The sequence below is a fragment of the Rhamphochromis longiceps genome, linkage group LG7 (assembly GCF_057381845.1).
Source record: "Rhamphochromis longiceps isolate RC_006_pf linkage group LG7, R_longiceps_female_GT1.1, whole genome shotgun sequence".
NCBI classification, from domain to species: domain Eukaryota; kingdom Metazoa; phylum Chordata; class Actinopteri; order Cichliformes; family Cichlidae; genus Rhamphochromis; species Rhamphochromis longiceps.
In genome coordinates, this window is record NC_140563.1 from 32,385,905 (window position 1) to 32,408,427 (window position 22,523).

The 22,523-nt window shown below is 39.8% G+C and overlaps 1 protein-coding gene and 1 long non-coding RNA gene across 5 annotated transcripts; both read right to left on the reverse strand.

Annotated features, from left to right (window-relative positions):
* Positions 1-902: 902 nt before the first annotated feature.
* LOC146665662 (uncharacterized) lies at positions 903-1,979 on the reverse strand. The gene is made up of 2 exons (XR_014912403.1): positions 1,776-1,979; positions 903-1,160 (listed from the first exon to the last, which is right to left on the reverse strand). It is a non-coding gene; the product is annotated as an uncharacterized LOC146665662 (long non-coding RNA).
* A 3,450-nt stretch (positions 1,980-5,429) lies between these two features.
* On the reverse strand, positions 5,430-21,530 carry LOC146665663 (uncharacterized). 4 transcript variants are annotated; one of them, XM_085413378.1, is made up of 19 exons: positions 21,439-21,530; positions 19,640-19,712; positions 19,486-19,528; positions 18,739-18,816; positions 18,554-18,632; positions 17,144-17,232; positions 16,713-16,859; positions 16,533-16,584; positions 15,529-15,629; positions 15,078-15,163; positions 11,824-11,905; positions 11,649-11,734; positions 11,460-11,547; positions 8,109-8,157; positions 7,868-7,958; positions 7,630-7,730; positions 7,375-7,459; positions 6,001-6,105; positions 5,430-5,635 (listed from the first exon to the last, which is right to left on the reverse strand). In XM_085413378.1, exons 1-19 carry the CDS (start codon positions 21,498-21,500, stop codon positions 5,531-5,533), a joined length of 1,602 nt encoding a protein of 533 aa, XP_085269504.1. In that variant the 5' UTR covers positions 21,501-21,530; the 3' UTR covers positions 5,430-5,530. The 4 variants fall into 4 exon arrangements, with proteins under 4 accessions (XP_085269504.1, XP_085269506.1, XP_085269505.1 ...); XM_085413380.1 differs by lacking the exon at positions 21,439-21,530 and adding an exon at positions 19,868-20,186 and having other exon boundaries at positions 5,432-5,635; XM_085413379.1 differs by lacking the exon at positions 18,739-18,816 and having other exon boundaries at positions 5,432-5,635.
* Positions 21,531-22,523: the final 993 nt, after the last annotated feature.

Consider the following 22,523-nt stretch of genomic DNA (forward strand, 5'->3'; position numbering starts at 1 on the left):
TGTACACCGTCATGGACAATTTGGTCCACATTAAGGCAGCTAATATTGAATCCAGCATGCGCTCAGATAAGAGATCTCCCACACCACTAAGTCACAGCAACCTGTTTCACAAACCTGAATTTGACAGCTGCTGGCACCCACTGACTCCACCATGTTTGCTGTTTGGAGCCAGAAGTGACTGTAATTGGATGAGAGTTTTGTGTAGCAGTGCAAAGCCTAAACACAGATCTGTTAATGAGTGCTAATGAGTAACAGACTTATAAAATACTGAAGTTTCCCTTTCTAAAACTGGAGCCCTAGACAGTCTGTACCACACAGAATTTGATCATGCCATTAAAATGCTCCAAAAAGCTCCAACAGCACACAGTGGAGAGGTCCAGCTCAGTGGCACACGCTTCCAATCCAATCGAGGCAATTTAGGATGGCCTGCTGATCACCTGAGGACACTTTAACATGTGCACTGGATTAGCAAGAGATCAAACCATCAGAAAAGCATTTTAAAAAGGCAGTGTGCAGTCAAAGCTGTGGACAGGATGCTTCTTGGAGCCAAAGGAGAGATTTGGTAAGAAGTGCTACACAGCAAATCCAGCATGTCCAAATTAACACTGTCGGATTTGATTTCAACACTATTAAAGTGTCTATATGGGTCCACACCAGAGAGTGTTAATTTAACTCTTTTTGGAGAGTTGGTACGTTAACTCTGATTTAGTGTTAAACACCAAATCTGTCTGGAGTTGATAATTTAACACTTGGTGTTAAGAGTTTATATATTAACTCTCAAAGAGTATTTTAGTTTAACTACGTAAGAGTTATCTTCTAATTCATTCTAAAAAGCGGGAATTTTACTGTTCTGAACTTCTAGAAATTTCTTTTGGAAATAAACATTTACTAAAAAGACGCAATGGTTTTTGAAAAACATTTATTCTGAACTGTGCACCACAATTTCAAAACATTTTCTGAAAGATGTAACAGTATACATGTTCTCACTTTCATTAGAATTTTGTTTATCAAAAGGTCTGACATAGGTGAGCTGGTAAATGCAAATAACAGCATTCTCATCACTTATTTCTTCAATACAATATGCATGTCCTTCATTCATCCCTTTGTGGAACTTCAACGCACTTCTGCTCTCCCCCATATTCCATCTTCACAAGCATATCCTGTGCGGAGATCGAATAAAAATTAGTTGACATTAATTAATGGCACAAATAATCCAGTAAACAATTGCAGCACAGTAAAAAATAAAAAAAAAAGGAATCCTCTTTGAGCCATTACTTGTGTAAAGTATTTTCCCAAAAGACAAGGACACAGGCAACAGGTAATACTGAACTAAATGTAAAACCTCAACCTTTTTCATTTTTACCTAAACCGTGTGCACAAAACTCTGGAGGGATCTATGCTAACGTAGAATCCAGTCAGGACGTCTGCTACTGCTGTTTGCTCGTGTTTTTTTTTTAATTTTATTTATTTATTTATTTTTTATGGGCGATCGTTTTCAGGCTTCAAGTAGCACCATTATACCAACATTTCACATTCTAGACATTGTTTTAGGTGTATTTGACCAAAAGTTTGACTGAAAATTCACATGCAAGCTTTTTTTCAAGGCTGTGGTATTTGCCCGCAAACAATACCTTTCAGCTAGCTAAAACAGAATATTATGCTATCAGCGAGCAACATGGCTAATGCCTTCCACACAGCTTTGTCTCAACTCCAAAGAGCCACAGAAGTAAAAGCTCATAATAATAATTGAAACAATCTTTGAAAAAATGACTTACCAAGCATGGCAAACAACTCAAATATGTAGAGCAAAATGTTCTGAAACGGCTTCACTTCAGCTTCGATTGGAGCCGTGCTGGGGGCGGAGTCTGTGAATTTACTCTATTGGTGTCATAGCCCCTCTAGGAGTTCAGAGTTAAGAGGTCAAGAGTTAATGTTTCCATTGTAACACCTCCAGATTTGACAGAGAAACACTCATTTTTAACACTCTATTTTAACTACTATCATTTTACGCCTCAGAGTTACATTAAAAGAATGTGATTCTGCTTAGAGTGAAATTAACTCTACTTTTGCAAGAAGACTATTAACACCAAAAAATTTAACACTTTTGAATTTGCTGTGTAGGAGATTAAACAAAAGTACTACCTCTACTACTACACTCCTAAGCAACAGAAAATGATATACAGTATGTCATCATTTATATACAGTATAAAGCAGGGATGTGAAACTCATTTTACATTGTGGGCCACATGCAACCTGCTTTGAGTGGGCTGAGCCAGTGAATCTCCTGTTTCTGTCAGGGTAGCAAAGTTTAACTTCACATTTAATCTGTGTGATGAGCACAAGTTCAACAATGTGCTTCTTCTTCTACACGATAAAGAAATGCTGGTGACACTAATCACACTCTTTCTAATTTAATAATACATTTAAAAGAGTTAATTCAAAGAAAACGAAAATTCCTTTTAAATATGGACCCACTGTTAAAAAAAAAAAGTCACATTTCTGTAATGAGAAATAAAAAAAAAAAGGAACATCTGGCATTTAATTGTTATCTGTTACATGATTACCTTGGTGTTGTATGAATGGCCATGAAAGTGTTTTGTTAGTAGTGTAAAACTTATGAAAATACAGTTGAGAGTACAAAATTGATGCCTTCTTTCCGTCACATTTTTTAAAACTGTCCAGAGGGCCAGATTTAAGTCTTTCCCAAGCTGATTATGGCCCCTGGACCTTATGTTTGACACCACTGGTATAAAGAGTCATTTCAGACATCGAACAGTCGAACAAGTAAGAATTCTAGTTGACTTTGTCTTCAAAAAATAATATTTTCTAGCTGGTGTCACCATCTATACTGATTACCATCAAAAAATTACAAATGGGCTTTATGAAAAAATATCACATGTACTCATGATATGTGGCAGCTACCAAATAAAATCATATAGAAAACAGAGATAACCACTTATAATTAGAGCTCGCTATCACACAGTTAAAATGATTACAAGATCCTGCTGTAGAACTTGTCACAAGTTCAAGCCCATCTACTCATTCATCACTTTATTTTGACTCTTTTTTCCACAGTGCAGTACAGAACTGAAGTCAGTGGGATAACAAATGTTTGTACCGAACAACAGAAAATGGAAAACAAACTGGGTTTCATATTTAAGATTCTCCTGATTCTTCACAGTCGCCCCCTCTTTGCTTTGATAGCGGCTTTGCACCACTGGAGCTCCTCCAGCAGCTTGGAAGGAGTTCCCACGTCTGCATGCCAAACCATCTCAGCTTGGTTTAGTTCGGCTGTGTTAAAAGGATTGTAGTGGTTTCTTTGCAGCGGTTCCACCAGGAAGGTTTCATCCAAGGTCTGTGGTCTCTTTATGCTGCTGGCTTCTTTCTTCTCTTCCCCTCATTCATCAATCAGTCAAGGTTACCTTCATCTTTTGTCTCATCTGTGTTCCTGTGTGAACAGCCTGTAAGTGCATATTTGTCCAGCACAAATATACACTTACTGGGAATTACTAACTTTCATCTTAAATTATAACGTGGATTTTCTTTAACCATTACAAGTGACTACTTCATGCACTCAAGAGAAATACTGACTGCTTTAAACAATCCAAATTATGAAACAGTTTTTGCCCTGTGACATTTTTGCTGCGATAAGCTCCAGCCCATGGGTGGATGGATTGATGGGTGTTTATGTGGAACAGCTTGAACTTCCCCCTTTAAAGTAGAATAAAAGACTTCATATCCACGGTTTCATCAGATAAACAAAATGTTCTACAGGTGCCTTTTTACTGTGCTTCCAGTAATTCTGCTGTGAATCACGCAGCTGTTCTGGAGCTCGTCATGGTTCAGCAATTTGTGTACAGACAGACGACAAAAAAGAAAAAAATCACCCTGAAACTGGTTATTGTCTTCTTGTGAACACTCAGATGGTGTCTACTTTTCCCAGCAAACAAATAAAACAAGAAAACAAGTGTGAGCTGCAGTTCCTCCAGTGTCCACCAGAGGAACCAAAAGTGAGTCAATCTCCATAGAGTTAAAATATTCAGCTTTACAGCAGAAATAAACATGTTTACAAAACAGTTCTGGCCTCTTAAGTTCTCCCTTTGTCTAAATAGAGTCACTGGAACTCAATAGCTCAAGTATTTCATGGCATTTGTGAATTTTGGATATCTAAGGAGCTTGGAAAGAAAAGCGTCTGGACTTCAACATTGTTAAGTTTGTGTGTACACAAACTTAACAATGTGGTGTATGCTGTACAGTGTAGCGAGGAATGTCCATACCTCTACATTGGAGAGACCAAACAGCCACTTCACAAGCGCATGGCACAACATAGAAGAGCCACCTCCACAGGACAAGACTCAGCAGTCCATCTGCATCTTAAGGATAAAGGACACTCTTTCGAAGATGCCAATGTTCACATTTTGGACAGAGAGGACAGATGGTTTGAAAGAGGAGTGAAAGAAGCCATCTATGTCCACTGTGAGCGACCATCTTTGAACAGAGGCAGTGGTTACGACACCAACTGTCTGCCATCTATAATCCAGTTTTGAGATCCCTTCCCAGACGCCTTAACGCCCACTCACATCCTGGGCCATCTGACCTCAGGAATTCGCATGATAAGGTGGGGCTAGGTTTCACAATGAGCTCACCCGAAACCCTAGCTGATTGGGACCCACACCCAGTTTCACACCTCGGCTCATGTGATTAGAGGATCATCAGGGGTCCTTTTGTCCCTCTGTGGGGGGATACTCCCACTGGGTTTAAATCTGGGACTCTCCACCATTTGACCTTAGAACTGAAGAAGCTTCTCGGATGAGAGGTGAAACGTCTTCAAGCAACCGAAAGAAGTCCAGACGCTTTTCTTTCCAAGCTCCTTAGACTACGATGACCTGGATGACTGAGAACCTTCACAGATGCCTTTTGGAGATCTTTAGTCAGATTATCTGACAGAAAAAAAAAATGGCTTTCTGTGAGGGACAGACCATCTGAGAATTTCATGCTCCAGAGTCAGTGCAATTCTACTTTTTCATCAGTCTGTCATTTAGCACTACTCAGCAGGTATCTGTGTGGGCAGTTATGGGTGTAGCTTGCTAAGAAAACTGTATTTTTCTAATAATGCAGCACTCGACCCTCTTGTCTAAGTATGATTACCTCTGGCTCCAAAGAAACAAAAACTAACCAAAACTTAAGAAAAAAAAATGAAAATGTCAGTGACCATAAATTTAGAGTCAAGGCTTCAAAATATCAGAAACATCATGGTTGCATCCATCCACACATCAGGCTAATAAACACTGGGACTAACCATCAGACGCTGCTGCAAGTGAGGCCATTTTTTTTATTCTTATGGAAGGCTGTTTATGTTGCTGGGGGGGGGTTGCCATTCAAAATGTTTAATTATTTTCTTAGACGTTTTGAGTTAGTAAGTTAAAAGTTTTAGATACCGAATACAAAATTGTAGATGATGACACAAATTTTCGACTTATGATCGTAAAAATTGTTTATTTCTCTCTTTCCATCAATCTATCCATCTATCTCACATTCCTTTGAACTGCTGCATGATGGAGAGGAGGTGTTCGCTGCGTTTCTGGATGTTGCTCTGCTCCTCCTTCAGTCTCTCCTGCTCCTGTAACACCTCCTCCTGAGGAGAGACACATCACACACATCAAATTTAACACTCCCACGTATCTCAAATAATGACTAACTGATGAACAGGACTGCATGTACAACAGTTTACCATGGATTTTTGTCTGCTAAGCTGTCATAAAGACACCTTAAACTGAAAATAACATCAGTGATTTCACATTCTGATCGTTTCCCAAAGCCAGCGCTGGAAACAGTGAAGCTGTGATGTGCAGCACAGTGTGGACGTAAACCAGGAAGTTAGAAAACTTATTTTATTTGTTTAATGACTGTCTTGTTTCCTGTTTACATGCATGAAATGCAAAAATATGTTAGTGAAGCAGAGTGTGCATGTGTGTTAGTGTGTTTGCTTGTTTTACTGACTCTGAGTCTGCAGAGCTCCCTCCTCTCTCGGTCATTCTCCTCAGCTCTCGCTCGAAGCCAAGCTTCATTCTGAGAGCGATGTCTGTCCAGCATCTCCTGCAGCTCCTGACACACACACACACACACACACACACACACACACACACACACACACACTTGTGTAAATAAAGTATATCCTGGGTCTAAACACCTGAAATATGAACATGGCAGACGAAAGCAGAATTGCACAATAAAATTGCTCTATTAAGTAAAATAAATCATAAAACAGATTAAAACATCTTACAAAAAATATTAGAAACAATATATCACTGATTAACATGTGATTAGGTTTAAATAACGAGATCATACGGGATTGCACTACATTTACTGACTTCCTCTCATGCATTGAATTATGTTAGTGATCAGATAAAAATGTAATGGATTCATGGTAGATTAGATTAATGGGTTAGAGTGTGTAAGAGGTTAATGGGTTAGATTAGGATTAAATGAACTTAATGTAACAAGAACCAGGATAAAGTTCCTGATTTGTTTTTAAATTCATTTCCAGTTTTTACTGTTAAACTTTGAAAGGTGTTTTAACTTTTGGGTCTGAGCAGCTTAAATTTAGTCCTCAAATACTGTTCCAGCATTTTGGGATCACAAGCAGAAACTTAGAATACACCAATCACAGGTGGTCCACTCAGGGGGATTCACAGGACTAAAACAGGAGTCACTAGTGGTCCTGTGTTCACTTCCTGCCCTCTTGTTGCTTTAGAGCTTGATGCCAAACTGCACATACGATGACCTCGCCTTCTTGGGTCGTTTTCGTAACATTTCTGCACAAGCAGATCAAAGCAGCGGATCCATAATTTGGCTCGGCAGCAGCATGAGGTCACTCCATTCAAGGAGGATGAGAGGTGAAAGGTTCAGGTTTGAGGCCTGAAGCCTGTACATGTAAATCTAAAGAGAGAGGCAGGTCAGCAGAGTCACTGACCTCTTTTCCATCTCATTCTTTCCGGAGTTTACTCGATTTTATTGCCCTTCTTGTATTTATCCGTTTAAATAATCTGCTGTATATTTTAAACAGTATTGTTTTTCCTCTTTTTTGATTTTACAATCTGCACCCTTGTCTTGTGTATCCCAAGTTTCTGTAAATAGTCTTTGTAAATAATAGTTAGTTACCAGTTTCAGCTTAGATTACATTCACATTGACCCCTTTATCTGGAGCTTTTACACATTAATAGCACCATCCTTATACCAGGAGTACAGAATAACTGTAAAGACTATATATCTACAAGGTTTCTGAAACTATACTCATGTAGCATGCAGCCTAAACCTGCCCCAGCCCCCGGGGACTTCACTGTTGACTTGGTGGATGTTAGAAGGCTGTTGAACCTGTTGTTGTTGTTGTCTATGTGCTTCATGAGCATCTTTCTCTCTTTGCAGAGCAGCTGCAGCTTTAGTCAGCTCTGACTTCTCTCTGAAAGAAAAAAAAACACATTCAGCCATTCAGGATGAGCACAGGAAATACGATGTTTAGAGGTGAGGCAGTTAAACCTTTAGCCTGATGAGCTCCTACAGTGGGTCACCTCATGCATGTTCTTGCCCTTTGAGTTGTAGTTAAATGTGTAAATGAAGATGTGCATGTACCGATCTAGTTTGTGGAACTCCTGGTCCAGCAGTGTGAATGCTGTTTGGATCATTGTCATTGCCTGATCACGCACTGCGCTGAAGTCTCTGTGGACAAACACCTGCAGCAGGAAATGCAATTTTATCTGCGTTGCTTAGTAACCAGAGTTTCACCCTGGTCTTCCAACCCTCTGAATCTGCATGACTTTTTACCACCATTTGAAAAGAATGAATGAAGGCGAGTGTATTATGTTGACACCTGTGGATTCACCATCGTGTTCTTCTGCTGGACGGATGGAGCTGCCTCGCTCAGCTCGTAGCGGACGTTGGGAACTTTTGTGGGAGTGAAGCTGTTAACGGTCAAAACCAGAATGAAACCAGTGAGTTAAAACCGAGATATGAGACTCAAACAGAGCATGACAAGAGGCTCAAATGGCACACACACACACGCACACGCATTAAAGAGAGCCGGTGTGCACACACAGACAGCAGCTGCTGACCTGTGGCTGATACCCTGGAGACCAAACTCTGACAGAATCTCCTTCATCACTGTGGAGACAGAAGTTTTTTGTTTTTCAGTCTGACACAAAGTTCATCTGTGAGTTCTCATGGAGCAAGTGCAGTGCTGTAAATGATGTAAATGTAATGAGAGCTATTAAACTCACATAATGATAATAAAATAGATTCCCCTCAGTTTATGCGCGCTCTTCTTTGTTGTATGCTTAATTTTAATTGGCAGTTTCATTAATCATTAAGACTTCATGATTGAAAACTTGTATTTCAGTGTATTAAATGAAAAACTAAAATCTTCCATTTAAAAAAAATAATCCAGCCTTTTGCTGTGGCTCCAAACTGTGAGCAGTGCATCTTGTCTGTTTTAAATATCCTCGATATGTATCTCTAACTTGGAGTCCATCTGTGCTAATTTAAATGAGTAGCAAACAGTTCAGAAAAACCATGTCTGAAGCTCTGAGTGTTCTCAGAAACACAAGGATGTTAGTATTTGTAAAGTGGAGGAAGTTTGTAACCACTAGGACACTTTGTTAGGAACACCTGTCCAAACTCAGTAAATAAGGAGTTACTTGGTCAGCGAGATCAAGAAACAATTTTAGCAGCACTCCTTGACTGAAGCAAGGTTGAATTGTCTCCACTATGGAGAGGTAACCAGATGGCTTTTAAAGAACTCAGAGAGCACAAAGACTTTTTTTTTTTTACATTTTATTATAACTACTCATTGTTAATTCCTGTGTTTAAAAAATGGCTTGAAAAGAATCTAAAGAAACAGCTACTGTGACTTTAGTCCCAAAAGCTGCATTTAATGTAGAAGACGACATACTGTGGTTGTGGGGGATGTGTGAAATTGAAAAACTTTTCTTTCTTTGTCTTTCTGGAATGAGTTTGATGTGACGTTTAAAAAAAAAAGCAGTACTTTTGATTTTAAATTTATCAACTTAAAATTTAAAAGTACTGCAGTGCACAAGAAAGTGTGTAAAAACAGAATCCATTCCTGTTGTGCCTATTTAAATGACCATTGACCTCTCCTCTAGCACCATCCTGTGGACAGCTTTGCCACTGCAGCTCCTGTGCTCTTTAACAAGAGCCAAATATGTTTGCCTTTACAGTTTTTTCTGATGGCTTTAACCCTAACTGTGATTCCTATAGCACAATTCCTAAAAGTATTAATGCTTATAGCAAAACCACTCACTGAGTTTGCAAAACTAAAAGCACAAACACTGCTTTGCACTCAGTTTGCAATTTTGTAACACACACTTTGCAAAACTGTAGGCACAATTCACTGCACAACACTCTTTTTGCAGAACTTTAAACACTGCTTACACTCAATTACCAAATTTCCAACACACTCCTAGCAAAATTATACACATGTATGGCTATCATTAACACTATTTTGCCAACTGTCTGGCACACTTTCACATGTGAAAACAGTTTTAGATAATTAGTCCACTTTGCAATCAGCCTAAGTACTATAATACAGGCCACAGGTAAGCTGTCTATGTGGAGTACAATGGAAGGAGCAGTAAGAGTGAGAAGAGTGAGAATCAGAGGAGGCCGAGGGGGTGGACGTGGAGGTGAAGAAGTTGGAGGAAGAGGACGTGGAGGTGAAGAAGTTGGAGGAAGAGGACGTGGAGGTGAAGAAGTTGGAGGAAGAGGACGTGGAGGTGAAGAAGCAAGAGGGTTAGAGGATGTTAGAGGAAGAGGACAAGGAGGAGCAAGAAGAGGACGAGGAGGGGAAAGAGGAAGGGTAAGAAGAGTAAGAAACAGAATAACTGATGACATCAGAGCTACAATAGTGGACCATGTCATCAACCATGGGATGACCCTAAGGGAAGCTGGCCAACGTGTTCAGTCTAAACTGAGCCGCTACACTGTGGCAAGCATCATTAGGACATTTCAAAATGAGAATCGGTAAGTACTTTGTAGCACTGCCATACTCTAATGAGAAACACAACAGTACCATACATGCAAAAATACTGAAATTGTTACTTTACAGAATTGCTAGACGTCCAGATGTTGGGGGCAGAGGCAGAATGTTCGCTCCAGAGCAAGAGACCCATATAGTGAACATGGTGATTGCCAATAATGTAATAAGACTGCGCGAAATACAGCAGCGCATAATTGATAATGACACCATCTTTCAAAATATACACAGTGCAAGCATTTCTGCACTAAGTCGTGTACTTGCGCGCGCCACAGAATAAGAATGAAGCAAATTTACAGAGTTCCTTTCGACAGAAACACAGAACGTGTAAAGCAACTGCGATATGACTATGTGCAGGTAAGCTAGTGTCATTGGTTCTGAATTTGGAAGTGCATACTATAGTGCTGTGCATGGGCCTGATGTGTTGCATTTGTTTTGTCTTGTCCAGAGAGTGATGGAACTAGAAGCAGATGCAATGGGACATGAGCTACTTTTTGTAGATGAGGCCGGTTTTAACCTCAGTAAAACCAGGAGACGTGGCAGGAACATTACTGGACACCGTGCCATCATCAATGTCCCAGGACAACGTGGTGGTAACATAACCATGTGTGCAGCTATGACCCGATATGTCATCATATGGGACAATGTTAGTTTCCATAGGGCTGCTTTGGTCCGCAACTGGTTTACAGACCACCCATCCTTCGTGGCACTCAACCTCCCTCCATACTCTCCATTCTTGAATCCCATCGAGGAGTTCTTCTCTGCCTGGCGCTGGAAAGTGTATGACCGTCATCCTCATCAACAGGTAGCCCTTTTACAGGCAATGGAGGAGGCATGTGGAGATATTGACCAGGCATCATGTCAGACCTGGATATGGCATTCAAGGAGATATTTTCCCCGGTGCCTTGGACTGGAGGATATCGCATGCGATGTGGACGAAATTTTGTGGCCGGACCCAGAAAGACGACATGATGTAGGCTGATTGTCTTTTTTTTTTTTTTCCTTTTTTTTTTTTTGTGAAATTCCTATTTTGTGTTCTGACTTTGTCTTGGTTTTGATGAGTGTGAATAAACACCAATACTTGAAGTTTGGATCCTTGTATGTTTACATGACACTATGACAAAGGTGTGACCTCAAATTGAGATGTGTTTTGTATTCATACCATCAGTGTGCAGTTGGCGCATTGTGTGCTTGGTAGATGATGGCTTGTGTGTACTGTTTGATACGGAAACACCATTTTTACGAAGGTGTGAAGAGTTAATCTAGCTGTGTTTGCTTTTGCAAGAGAACTACAATGTTTTGATAATTGGGTGACAGGTTTTCTTATTTGTGTGTAGAGTTTTGCAAAAATAGCCAATAGTTACCAAAAATGTGCTTAAGCAATCAGAAAAAACTGTAATACACTATAACGTACCTGGTTGCCTCTCTGATGGGTTAATGAGCTTCATCACCTTTAGGTCATTGAAATTCTGCTCTTCGTTCTTCCCTCCAAACACATACAGCTGCCAATCAAGTAGGCACAAAAAGAACACTTTATTTCACATCACATCACAGTAATAATAAAAAAAAAACCTCGATGATAATATATTTTATTTTTGCTGACATGGCTGTGAAGGATGAAGGCGGTGTGTCCATGCCGACGTGTTGGAGGAATCCCGACGTAGAGCGGGACCTTCCACTTCGTCTTCGCTGCAGACACACAGTGTGAAGTATTTACACACTTTAACTCTTCAGAATTACACGAGTCAGTTTTAACTTCTCTGCAGCATCCAACCCACCAATACTGAGCTTGTGGATTTCACTGGACAACGTCACTGTGCCATCCTCATTGGTGCTTTTGCCACCAAACAGGTAGATGTCCTACATGAGATTTTTCCAAAAGTAATAAACAACAAAAAATAAATACAAAAACAAAACATTGTATTCAGGAGTCAACGTGACTGTTATTTAAAGCTACAGTTATTTTGCTTTACAAATAATATATTTTGATAATTGTATATTTCTGTCTTAACAGCTTTTTTGTTTATTTTGTTTTGTCCATTTTTCTTGTGATTTAAAAAATAATATCCTACTTGTTTTTATACTGTTATTTTTATACAGCTTTAAGGATATAGCGGCTATAGAGGCTCGCATATAGCAAGTATCAGTTTTCAGTAGCTAAATAAAGCTACTTTATTTCAGTGTTTTTAAAAACACTGAGAAAAGATTCACTATAAATAACAATAAAGAAAAATAAAGACTTTGTGGCAACACCCTCTAGTGGTCAGAATAATTATGACAGGGGGAAAAAAGAAGGACGGTGAGCTCATGGAGGCATACAGTCAGGTCAGGGTGGATGGATGATAAAAAATATTTAACCATGGCTGATCCAGAACCTAAAGGGACTATTATATATTGCTGTGAGCATGAAAACGGAGGTCCTCTAATGTAATTATATGCACACATGCAAACTGAATAAAGTTAAAAATTTGTTGCATTTCTTGCTTCTATAATGGGCACAAATTCACTGCACTGTCTGTTGCTTTAGAAGGATGACTCCATCCTCATCTACCGTCACTATTTCTGCTCCTTGCAGCTTCACTGTTACACCTTCTCTATACCAGACTTGTTCTTAAAAATCAGTAGCAGTATACTTCTCCAGTCCTCAGGCATCCTCATTTTCCAAGGTTATATTAAGTATTCTGTTTAAAAGTCCACTGTCTTTTCTCCTGGACATCTCCATACCTCCACAGATATGTCAACTGGACCAAGTACCTTTCCACAGCTGCCCTCCCTTCCACTTGAGAGAGGTGGCAACTGTCCAGCTCTCTCATGTACAGTGGGGCAAAAAAGTATTTAGTCAGCCACCGATTGTGCAAGTTCCCCCACCTAAAATGATGACAGAGGTCAGTAATTTGCACCAGAGGTACACTTCAACTGTGAGAGACAGAATGTGAAAAAAAATCCATGAATCCACATGGTAGGATTTGTAAAGAATTTATTCGTAAATCAGGGTGGAAAATAAGTATTTGGTCAATAACAAAAATACAACTCAATACTTTGCCAACAAAGGTTATGTTACAATAACAGAGGTCAAACGTTTACTATAGGTCTTTACCAGGTTTGCACACACAGTAGCTGGTATTTTGGCCCATTCCTCCATGCAGATCTTCTCGAGAGCAGTGATGTTTTGGGGCTGTCGCCGAGCAACACGGACTTTCAACTCCCGCCACAGATTTTCTATGGGGTTGAGGTCTGGAGACTGGCTAGGCCACTCCAGGACTTTCAAATGCTTCTTACGGAGCCACTCCTTTGTTGCCCGGGCGGTGTGTTTTGGATCATTGTCATGTTGGAAGACCCAGCCTCGTTTCATCTTCAAAGTTCTCACTGATGGAAGGAGGTTTTGGCTCAAAATCTCACGATACATGGCCCCATTCATTCTGTCCTTAACACGGATCAGTCGTCCTGTCCCCTTGGCAGAAAAACAGCCCCATAGCATGATGTTTCCACCCCCATGCTTCACAGTAGGTATGGTGTTCTTGGGATGCAACTCAGTATTCTTCTTCCTCCAAACACGACGAGTTGAGTTTATACCAAAAAGTTCTACTTTGGTTTCATCTGACCACATGACATTCTCCCAATCCTCTGCTGTATCATCCATGTGCTCTCTGGCAAACTTCAGACGGGCCTGGACATGCACTGGCTTCAGCAGCGGAACACGTCTGGCACTGCGGGATTTGATTCCCTGCCGTTGTAGTGTGTTACTGATGGTGACCTTTGTTACTTTGGTCCCAGCTCTCTGCAGGTCATTCACCAGGTCCCCCCGTGTGGTTCTGGGATCTTTGCTCACCGTTCTCATGATCATTTTGACCCCACGGGATGAGATCTTGCGTGGAGCCCCAGATCGAGGGAGATTATCAGTGGTCTTGTATGTCTTCCATTTTCTGATGATTGCTCCCACAGTTGATTTTTTCACACCAAGCTGCTTGCCTATTGTAGATTCACTCTTCCCAGTCTGGTGCAGGTCTACAATACTTTTCCTGGTGTCCTTCAAAAGCTCTTTGGTCTTGGCCATGGCGGAGTTTGGAGTCTGACTGTTTGAGGCTGTGGACAGGTGTCTTTTATACAGATGATGAGTTCAAACAGGTGCCATTCATACAGGTAACGAGTGGGGGACAGAAAAGCTTCTTACAGAAGACGTTACAGGTCTGTGAGAGCCAGAGATTGTCCTTGTTTGAGGTGACCAAATACTTATTTTCCACCCTAATTTACAAATAAATTCTTTACAAATCCTACCATGTGGATTCATGGATTTTTTTTTCACATTCTGTCTCTCACAGTTGAAGTGTACCTCTGGTGCAAATTACTGACCTCTGTCATCATTTTAAGTGGGGGAACTTGCACAATCGGTGGCTGACTAAATACTTTTTTGCCCCACTGTATCCTACATTCATGAGATCCTGAAAGTACTCCTTCCATCTTCTCAACACAGTCTTTTTACTTGTTAGTTCATTTCCATCTCTGCCATTAATCACTCTGCCACGTTGCACATCCTTTCCAGCTTGACTTCTTAGTAGTCAATCACTAACAAGTCCCTTTCTACTTCCTTACTGTCCAGCCTCACAACTCCCTATAAGACCTTACCCTTTACTCTTCCCACCTCTCTAACACTATATTTTTTATGTGTTGTTTTTTTCTTTTAATATTAAGGCCCAAGCAGCCAGAGAAAGGAAGGCCTGGGTATTTCAGACTGTTGCCTAGATAAACTGCAGAAAAATGGATGGTTGGATGGATAAAAATATTAATATTATGGTAATATTAATTTTAGTACAGCTGGTTCTCCAAAGCATGGCATAGGTAGAAACAAATGAATTATAATCACACCAATTCAATAATAAGTAAAATATATAATAGTGTTTTTTTTTTCCAGCACCTCTGCTACTGCTACTAGTACATTCATATAGTTCATTTCAGTGTTTGTGTGTGTGTGTGTGTGTGTGTGTGTGTGTGTGTGTGTGTGTGTGTGTGTGTGTGTGTGTGTGTGTGTGTGTACTTTATCATGGTGTGCAGTCAGTGTTTGTCCGCTGCAGGCTGCAGGTGATTCTCCTTTCACCTCCATTTTCTGCCACTGCAGGTTCTCTTAAAACCCAAAGGACATAAAGGTCAAAGGTCAGATGAAGTCATAAGAGTTATGTGTTTGACTTAATTTGTATATTTGCTGTATATATAAGCATGAATGATCTTTTCTAGATACACCTGTGATTTCTGATGCAGTTCAACATACACTGTTTAAATCTCTGACATTTGTGTAAATAGAAACTTTTTGTTTGATCGTGTGCAAGAAATAAAGTTGCATAAATAAATCTATCTGGTCATTTTAAAGAGAGTAATTCAAAGCTGCACTAATATTTAGTCGATCTCTATGATCATCTCCATCTCCCACCAAGTGTAATTATTATGTGCTATGTAAAACTAACTGGAAAATGCCTCAGCTTGGCTCTTACCTGTATTGAGAACATAGAGGTCTTTACAGAACTCTCCTCCTGCTCCATAACCTCCAAACATGAACACCTGATCTCCAACCAGAGCACAACTCTGACCCCATCTACACACAGAAAAAGGACATCTGTCAGATTCTTTGGGTTTCATAGATTAGTATGCTGCCAAAATAGAATTGTCATTGTTTTTATAAAAATCTGATAGTCGTGGTCCTGGACCTTGAAGTTTTGGGGCCTAAAGTATTATTTAGATTCGACATTTTTATTATCATGTTCCTGCTCCTGAGTGTGGTAACGGTTTATCTCAGTGTTCAGTTAGTCACTTCCTGTTTTATTTTGGTAAATCCATCTCTTTTGTGCTCTGCTTTTAACATAAAAAGTATTTGCCCCCTTCTTGATTTCTTTTTTTTTTTTCATATTTGTCACACTTACATGTTCAGCCAACAAATTTTTCATATTGTACAAAGATAGCTGAGATTTTAAATGATGATTTCATCTATTAAAGGATGAAAGCTATGCAAACCTATCTGTATTTAGTCAGGTTATCTTTTTATAATATTAAAATTAGTTTCACAATCTGAAACATCTAAGTGTGAGAAATATGCAAAAAAAACTTAAACTTAAAAACTGGGAAATGCTTTTTCATAACACTGCATTGCTTCTCTCTCGTTATCCTTGTTCAGTTCCACCTGTTTCTTGTCACCCAGCTGTTTCCTCTGCCCACGGTACCCCTCGCTGTGTTCCTGTGTTTGTAAATCTTTCAGCTGAGCCCTGTACATGTAGCTTTCCTCTCACATTTCTCTGAGGTGTTTGGATTTTGTTATTTTGCCTCAGCTTTAAATTTACGTGTTGGCTTTTTATTAGCTAAATAAACAGCTTGCTTTTTGTTTCTGAATGCTGTCTTTGTGTCTCCAAATCATGACATCTGATGCTAAATTCCTTCACTGAGTCATGATTGTGAAGCTTGAACTACAGTTTTTGGTGACAGTGTGTCAGAGAAGAAGTCTCACAGGGCAGGAGGCAGAGATCCACTCGTTTTGACCGGTGTCCAGGTGAGAGACACTGAAACAGAGCAGAAAGGACATCAGAATCTAAACTGTAAAAACATAAATAGGGTGATTTGTTTTTATTAAGAAGAAGAAGAAGAAGGAAGCTGAAAGCTGCATAAGTTTTTTGTTTTTTTTTGTAACCTGTGTTGAACACCATGAGGTCATCAGTTGGATTCCCCTCCACAGCACCTCCGTACACGTAGATGTTTTCGCCACCAGCAGCAGAGCAGTGTCTTAGAGCTCTGAGGGCCACACCCCCAACCGCTAAGCACTCCCAGGTCAGAGTCACTGTCAGGACATGGAAACCTAATGAAGTATGGGCGTCACTATGGGGGGCCCATTCTGCGTGCGACTTCTGTACCTGAGAAGCCCATTTAGGTATATACACACTCTATGACATCATACAAAGCCAAGAGTAGAAAAAAAAAGTGTCTGACTTTTTGGCTCAGTCATTACTTGTGCAGACCCTAACCTCACTATTTGAAACTTTGGTCATGTTTTATATGACCCACACACAACACAAATCAAACTAAACTAGTTCATTGTTTCTTCTAGCTGCTGTACATCCTCACCTATATCAAAGCTGTAGACTCCTGGGAGACACTCAGTGGCTTCAGGACTGGACGCTCCTCCAAACAGATACAGCCTTCCTTTCACAACACTGAGAAGGAAACAAAACATGGTGTTTACAGTAAAAATGCATCAGTGTGTTGCAGCATTGCAAGAGCTACAACTGTAATTATGACTATTTTGCTCAACATTTGTAACCTTGAATATTCAACAGAACTATTTATTATAACATAGCCTAATGTGAGTGTCCTGGCCCAAGACAGATCACATTAGTCTGTCTGTCTTGGGCTTTTATAATGGTGGGAGAAGCTCAGTGAGAAGAAAACATGCACACGGATAGGGGAACATTACAGTCATTGTGCTATCACTGAACTTAAAAAACTGTCTTTTTACAGGAGAGTTCCTTGAGCTTTGAATATAATTCAAGAGAAACACAAATGAATAAATTACGATGGAGGCTTCATCATAAGATGGAGTTTGTTTTTGACAATAAAGCTTGTCTTGGAAAACCAGTTGCTGGTTCCAGTTGCCACCATGACATGTCTATGTGTGCAGATAGAGCACCAAAGGGCTTGGAGGCAGATTTACATAATACATGGAAAGCGATGGAGACCGAAGCTAACAATCAACAAATAACTCAAGTAACCAAACGTGAACCAGGTGAGAGATCCTGTGCAACCATTAATGAGCCTTCTTCAAGTCCAGCCGGAGAAACCTTATCAGGAACTCCACCTCCTCTAGATCTTATTGACCAATCAATAGGGAAGCACAGACAACATATGCACAAGGAGGATAACGAGGGAACAGGCCACAGGTGGGAACACAGCTGACACTAATCTGACTGACAAGACAACGAAAGCAAAATTGAGCATAATACACATGAAACATAAGACTATTAAAATAAACAAGAAGTAGAAAGAATGAGATCGAGACTAAGATACATGGGCTTGACAGAGCGACTGGGGAGAAAACAGACATGGGTACATGACTGGGAAGGCTGAGAAACACAGGGATGAGACTAGGGAAGACTGAGCTCAAGAAACACCAATATAGGGCTAGAACATAACAAATAAAAACTGGGTCGAAGACCCAAAACCATGACACCTTTTTTTCTAACTATAGCACACAGCAGGAGAAAAGGCATCTCACCACTAGAAACTCTTTGGTTTTGGGTGGTGTTCAGAGCAAGTGTGCAGGAGAAGGACACACAAAGTCCACTTGATTGCTTTGAATTCTGAAGATAGTCACCTCATTTATTGTTATCTGTCTCGATTCAATGGAGAATATGCTAAATGTGAAAAGAATTTATGTAACGTTATTTAAAAAAATGTCTATTTCTTTCTGACACTGACTGATTTCAAAATGTTTTAAACTATCAATAATTAGAGTTCAGAGTCAGTGCTGTATTTTACCACAGAGTGTGCCCTTCTCTGGCCGAGGGAACGTCGCCGCTCTGAGGAATCTCCTCCCAGGTCACATCTTCAGGAGTCACTACAAACAACATCAAAACATCAAATGCAAAGGCCAAAATAACTGATCTGATAATGTCATTTAAAACCAGTTAGTAAGTTAAGAGGTCATAAAAACGTGCTGTGACCTGTGAGGGTGCTTTCAGTTACTGTGGTCATGTTTCTTTGGAACGAGCTGCCTGCTGACGACCCGAGGTCAGTTACATCTGTGCATACATTCAAAAATAGACTTGAAGCCTTTTAGTTCTCACAAATCTACACTCGGTGTCTGTGTGTGGCTGTGCGTGTGTGTATGTTAACTTGTGTTTTACTTCTTTGTAACGTTTTATTTTGCTGTTTCGTTGTAAAGCTAAACCACTTTGTATGTTTTTAATCTTCTGTTTTAAACACATTAGAAATAAATTTGCTTTTGCCAAAAAGTATTTAGAAAAAACCCTGCGAGGCTTTTATTTTGGTATTCATGATATTTTATATAGCGTAAATAAAACTGACCTTGCCACTGTAAATGGACATACTGATAATTTTAATCAGATGCGATAATTATTCCAAACCACTGGAAAAATATAATAACTTTCTTTCTTTTTATTTATTTATTGTAGCTTTTTTTACTCCCAGTTTTCTAAAGCTTATGGTGCTTTTTAGGTTGTTTTCCTGTTTTTAATCATCATGGTACAATTTAAAGAAGAAGATTTTTTTTGTCGTGGCTTTTTAATTGAACTGGGCTGTGTGTGAACTTAAAATTGAGTTCAGTAAATGGGTTTTAAATTCAGCATTATTAACATCCTAAAACTTTGCTCAATACCACTTGCAGAAGTCCAAACCTCCAAAAATGCATGCGAGAAAAAGCACATCAGGACTACAGCTGCATGTTGTACCTGTTAGCATGTAGAAGTCACTGAAGTAAACAACACTGCCCTCCTGAATCAACCAGAAAAGACTGATTAGCAGAAGCACAGACCACCCAGGCTCCATGCTTCACTCATGTTTCACTGTGACTGAATAAAAAAGAAAAATAAACAGTGGTCTCACCTCTTGACTGATGCTGCAGGCACCTCCGAAAAGAAAGGCAACGTCTCCAGCCACGGCTAAAGCATGGCCGTGTCTGTGGATTTAAAGAAACACAGAAATAGAAGCGGGTCAGACATCATCTTCACTGAGCTTAGTATTATGTGTGCAGCAGTTCTTCACCAGGTTGTTTTTTACCAATATGATGAACTTTAGGCCGCCTTTGAACCTTAGTCTTTAATGTCATCTTACCCATTGTCTCTGTCTCTCTCCTAGTTACCTTTTTGGACCCTTTCCTGGAAACATTTCTGTTTGGAGACTCACCTGCCCGTGGACTGTAGACACTCCCAGCAATGCCGATTAACCTGTAAGGGAAAGACCTCAGCAAACTTGCCTGCCCGCTGTTCATTCCCAGAGTGTCTGAATTTCCCCCTGTTGAGCTGATGCTCCTCTTAGCCCCAAAACCACCTCTGAGATATGTAAGGCAAAGGTCCAGACTCAGAATACTCACAGTCATATTCCTTCTCCTTTGGAACTACAGTTAATGCAACTCATTTCCAGCAGAGCTCGTCTGCACATTGTTGTTATAAAGTCTCTCTCTCTCAGTCCCACTGGCAGTCATCAATAACCATTGCCAACTGTAATAAGCTACAAAAAACTGCCAATAGCTGTTTGAGTCTGCTCACTGAGTCCATTTTGAGCACAATTATTACAAGAATGAATTATGATGAGGTGGATGAAAATGTTGGCACAGCATTAAGTTGGGCATTCCTAAACTTAAGACTTTTACTTATTACAAGCTCATTTTGAAATGTAAAAAATCTTCTATAGCCCACCAAAGTCTTTATTCACATTAGCATAAGAAGACATATTTTCTGCTTCATGTTGTCATTGATTCCTTTTGATCTTCTGATGTTTGGTTTGAGGCAGATTCTTTATCAACAGCTTTACTTTGGCCAATAGTGCTGCATTTTAGCTCTTACACTAATGAGCTATAGTAAAGAGATCAGGAGCCAAAATAAGCCAGAAATCAAGAATAATGTAAAATTTGTGGTAATGTTTCATTTTTAAATCTTTTAAGTTTGTGTTATGTAATATTTCTGTTTTTATGGTGATAAAAATTAAATTACAAATTGAAAAAATGACCTCTTGCGGCCCACGCCATCTAAAATCACTGGACTGGACTTATGGTATATAAACTGACGTAGCCATGAGTGACATCATCCACTGATATCCACTGAAGTACCCTAATGCCTAAATTATACTTTCAACATCCATGAGTTGACATAAATTTTGTCATCAGACGGTGACAAGCCTGTTTTGTGGTTTCCCCCACAGAGAATGTGAATTTCAATGCACCAATTAGGCATGTTCTCGAATTCCAACAGGAATGACTCGGTTGTTGGGTCTCCATCTGTCCATGTCGAGAAACCTCAGGACAACCAAGCTGACCAAGGAACCTGGAACACTTCAACAAGCCAATAAAGTCACTAAACTATTTAAAAGACATGCAGCAATGGAACTGGGGGCTTCCCATAAACTTCTATCCAACCAAACTTACTTTTGCTACCAGAGGAGTTGCAGGTTTAAGGTTTTAACGTGATTAAACTCAGTTTATTTCATTACTTTAATGGTCTACTGACCTGATCGTATCGTGTAAAACAATCTTCACTATAACAATGTCACAATATACTACTCCTACAATATATTATCATATGTTAGCATTTATACACTAATCTTTCAAGAGTGATTGTTACCTGTTTATTTGTGGTATATACTGCATCAGAGCACCACCTTTATATTATTTAGGTTGGCGCACTCACCTAGGACTTGGGGCTTTTCCTTTTATCTCCTTCTCCAACCAGTGACCGCTGGCCAATGCCATCTTCACACCTACGGTGTCTCCGTCTCTGTCTCACACACAGTTTTGCTTTATTGGGGTAACAGCTGTAACAAGCACATAGTTTGTTTTTCAATCATGAAAATATGTAATTTTTCTAACTGAAAGTTACTGAATCTGTAAGAACAAGTAACAGCTGCTAATAAAGGCACAGGTACCAATGTGTTGTTAAAGAGCATCACACCAATTTTTGCTCATAAGCCCTAAAAAGTGAAATAACGCAGCCGAAGTTTTTACTCGTTTTCGAAAACATATTATGAGGATTGTCATTGTTAATACAGTCTGATATTTCATACTCATATTCTCTATACAAAATTCTTCCAGGTGTGCACATAATATATCCTTACTCAAAACAAATTGTGGTTCTTGCAAAATTCAATTCTTAATGGTGACCAAACCTTAAATTTTCATGCAGTTTCCCCTGCAGGTGGTGCCACAGATGCAAGGTAATCTCAAAACGTGCCTTTTTGTAGCTCCAGTTACGAACACCAACAGCAGCAGCGGAATAAAACCCACCTGTGGAGGTGTTTGTGTCTGCCAGGAAATCGGCTTCTTCCCTGTTATTTCGTTGTTTTATTGATGCTGGATTAAGCCCACAGATGAGTCATCTCAGCTCCACAGTCTGACAGCTGCTCTTTGAGTCTCAGCTTACAGGTAAGCTACACTTCCCTCTGCAGGTAGACCGTTACCCAGCAACACCTCCAAACACAGAGCCGAGCCAAGCAGGTCAGCATTTAACAGGATGAGAGTGAGAGCAAAGTGCAGAAAAAAGTGAGGAAAACACTCTTTAATATACACGTAACACGAAATCCACTCATGTTCTACACTTTGCTTTAATATTCTTTCTTATAACAGCTTCTGTACAGTAGGTGGCGCTCACTTATTGTATTTGAGTTTACTATCTACGTTTTTCTGTCTGGTTTTCCACTTTTTTCCATAACTGCAGTGTATGAGACACAGTAGTGCAACAAAAACTCATGACTTTATGTTTTTAAAACTCTTTAAAGT

Coding starts and splice junctions, on each gene's coding strand:
- LOC146665663 (XM_085413378.1), bottom strand. CDS start 21,500: ATGGCATTGGCCAGCGGTCACTGGTTGGAGAAGGAGATAAAAGGAAAA. Junction 15,630..16,532: donor GGATCTCTGCCTCCTGCCCT/GTGAGACTTCTT, acceptor TTCTGTGTGTAG/ATGGGGTCAGAGTTGTGCTC. Junction 7,959..8,108: donor CTCCAGGGTATCAGCCACAG/GTCAGCAGCTGC, acceptor GACCGTTAACAG/CTTCACTCCCACAAAAGTTC.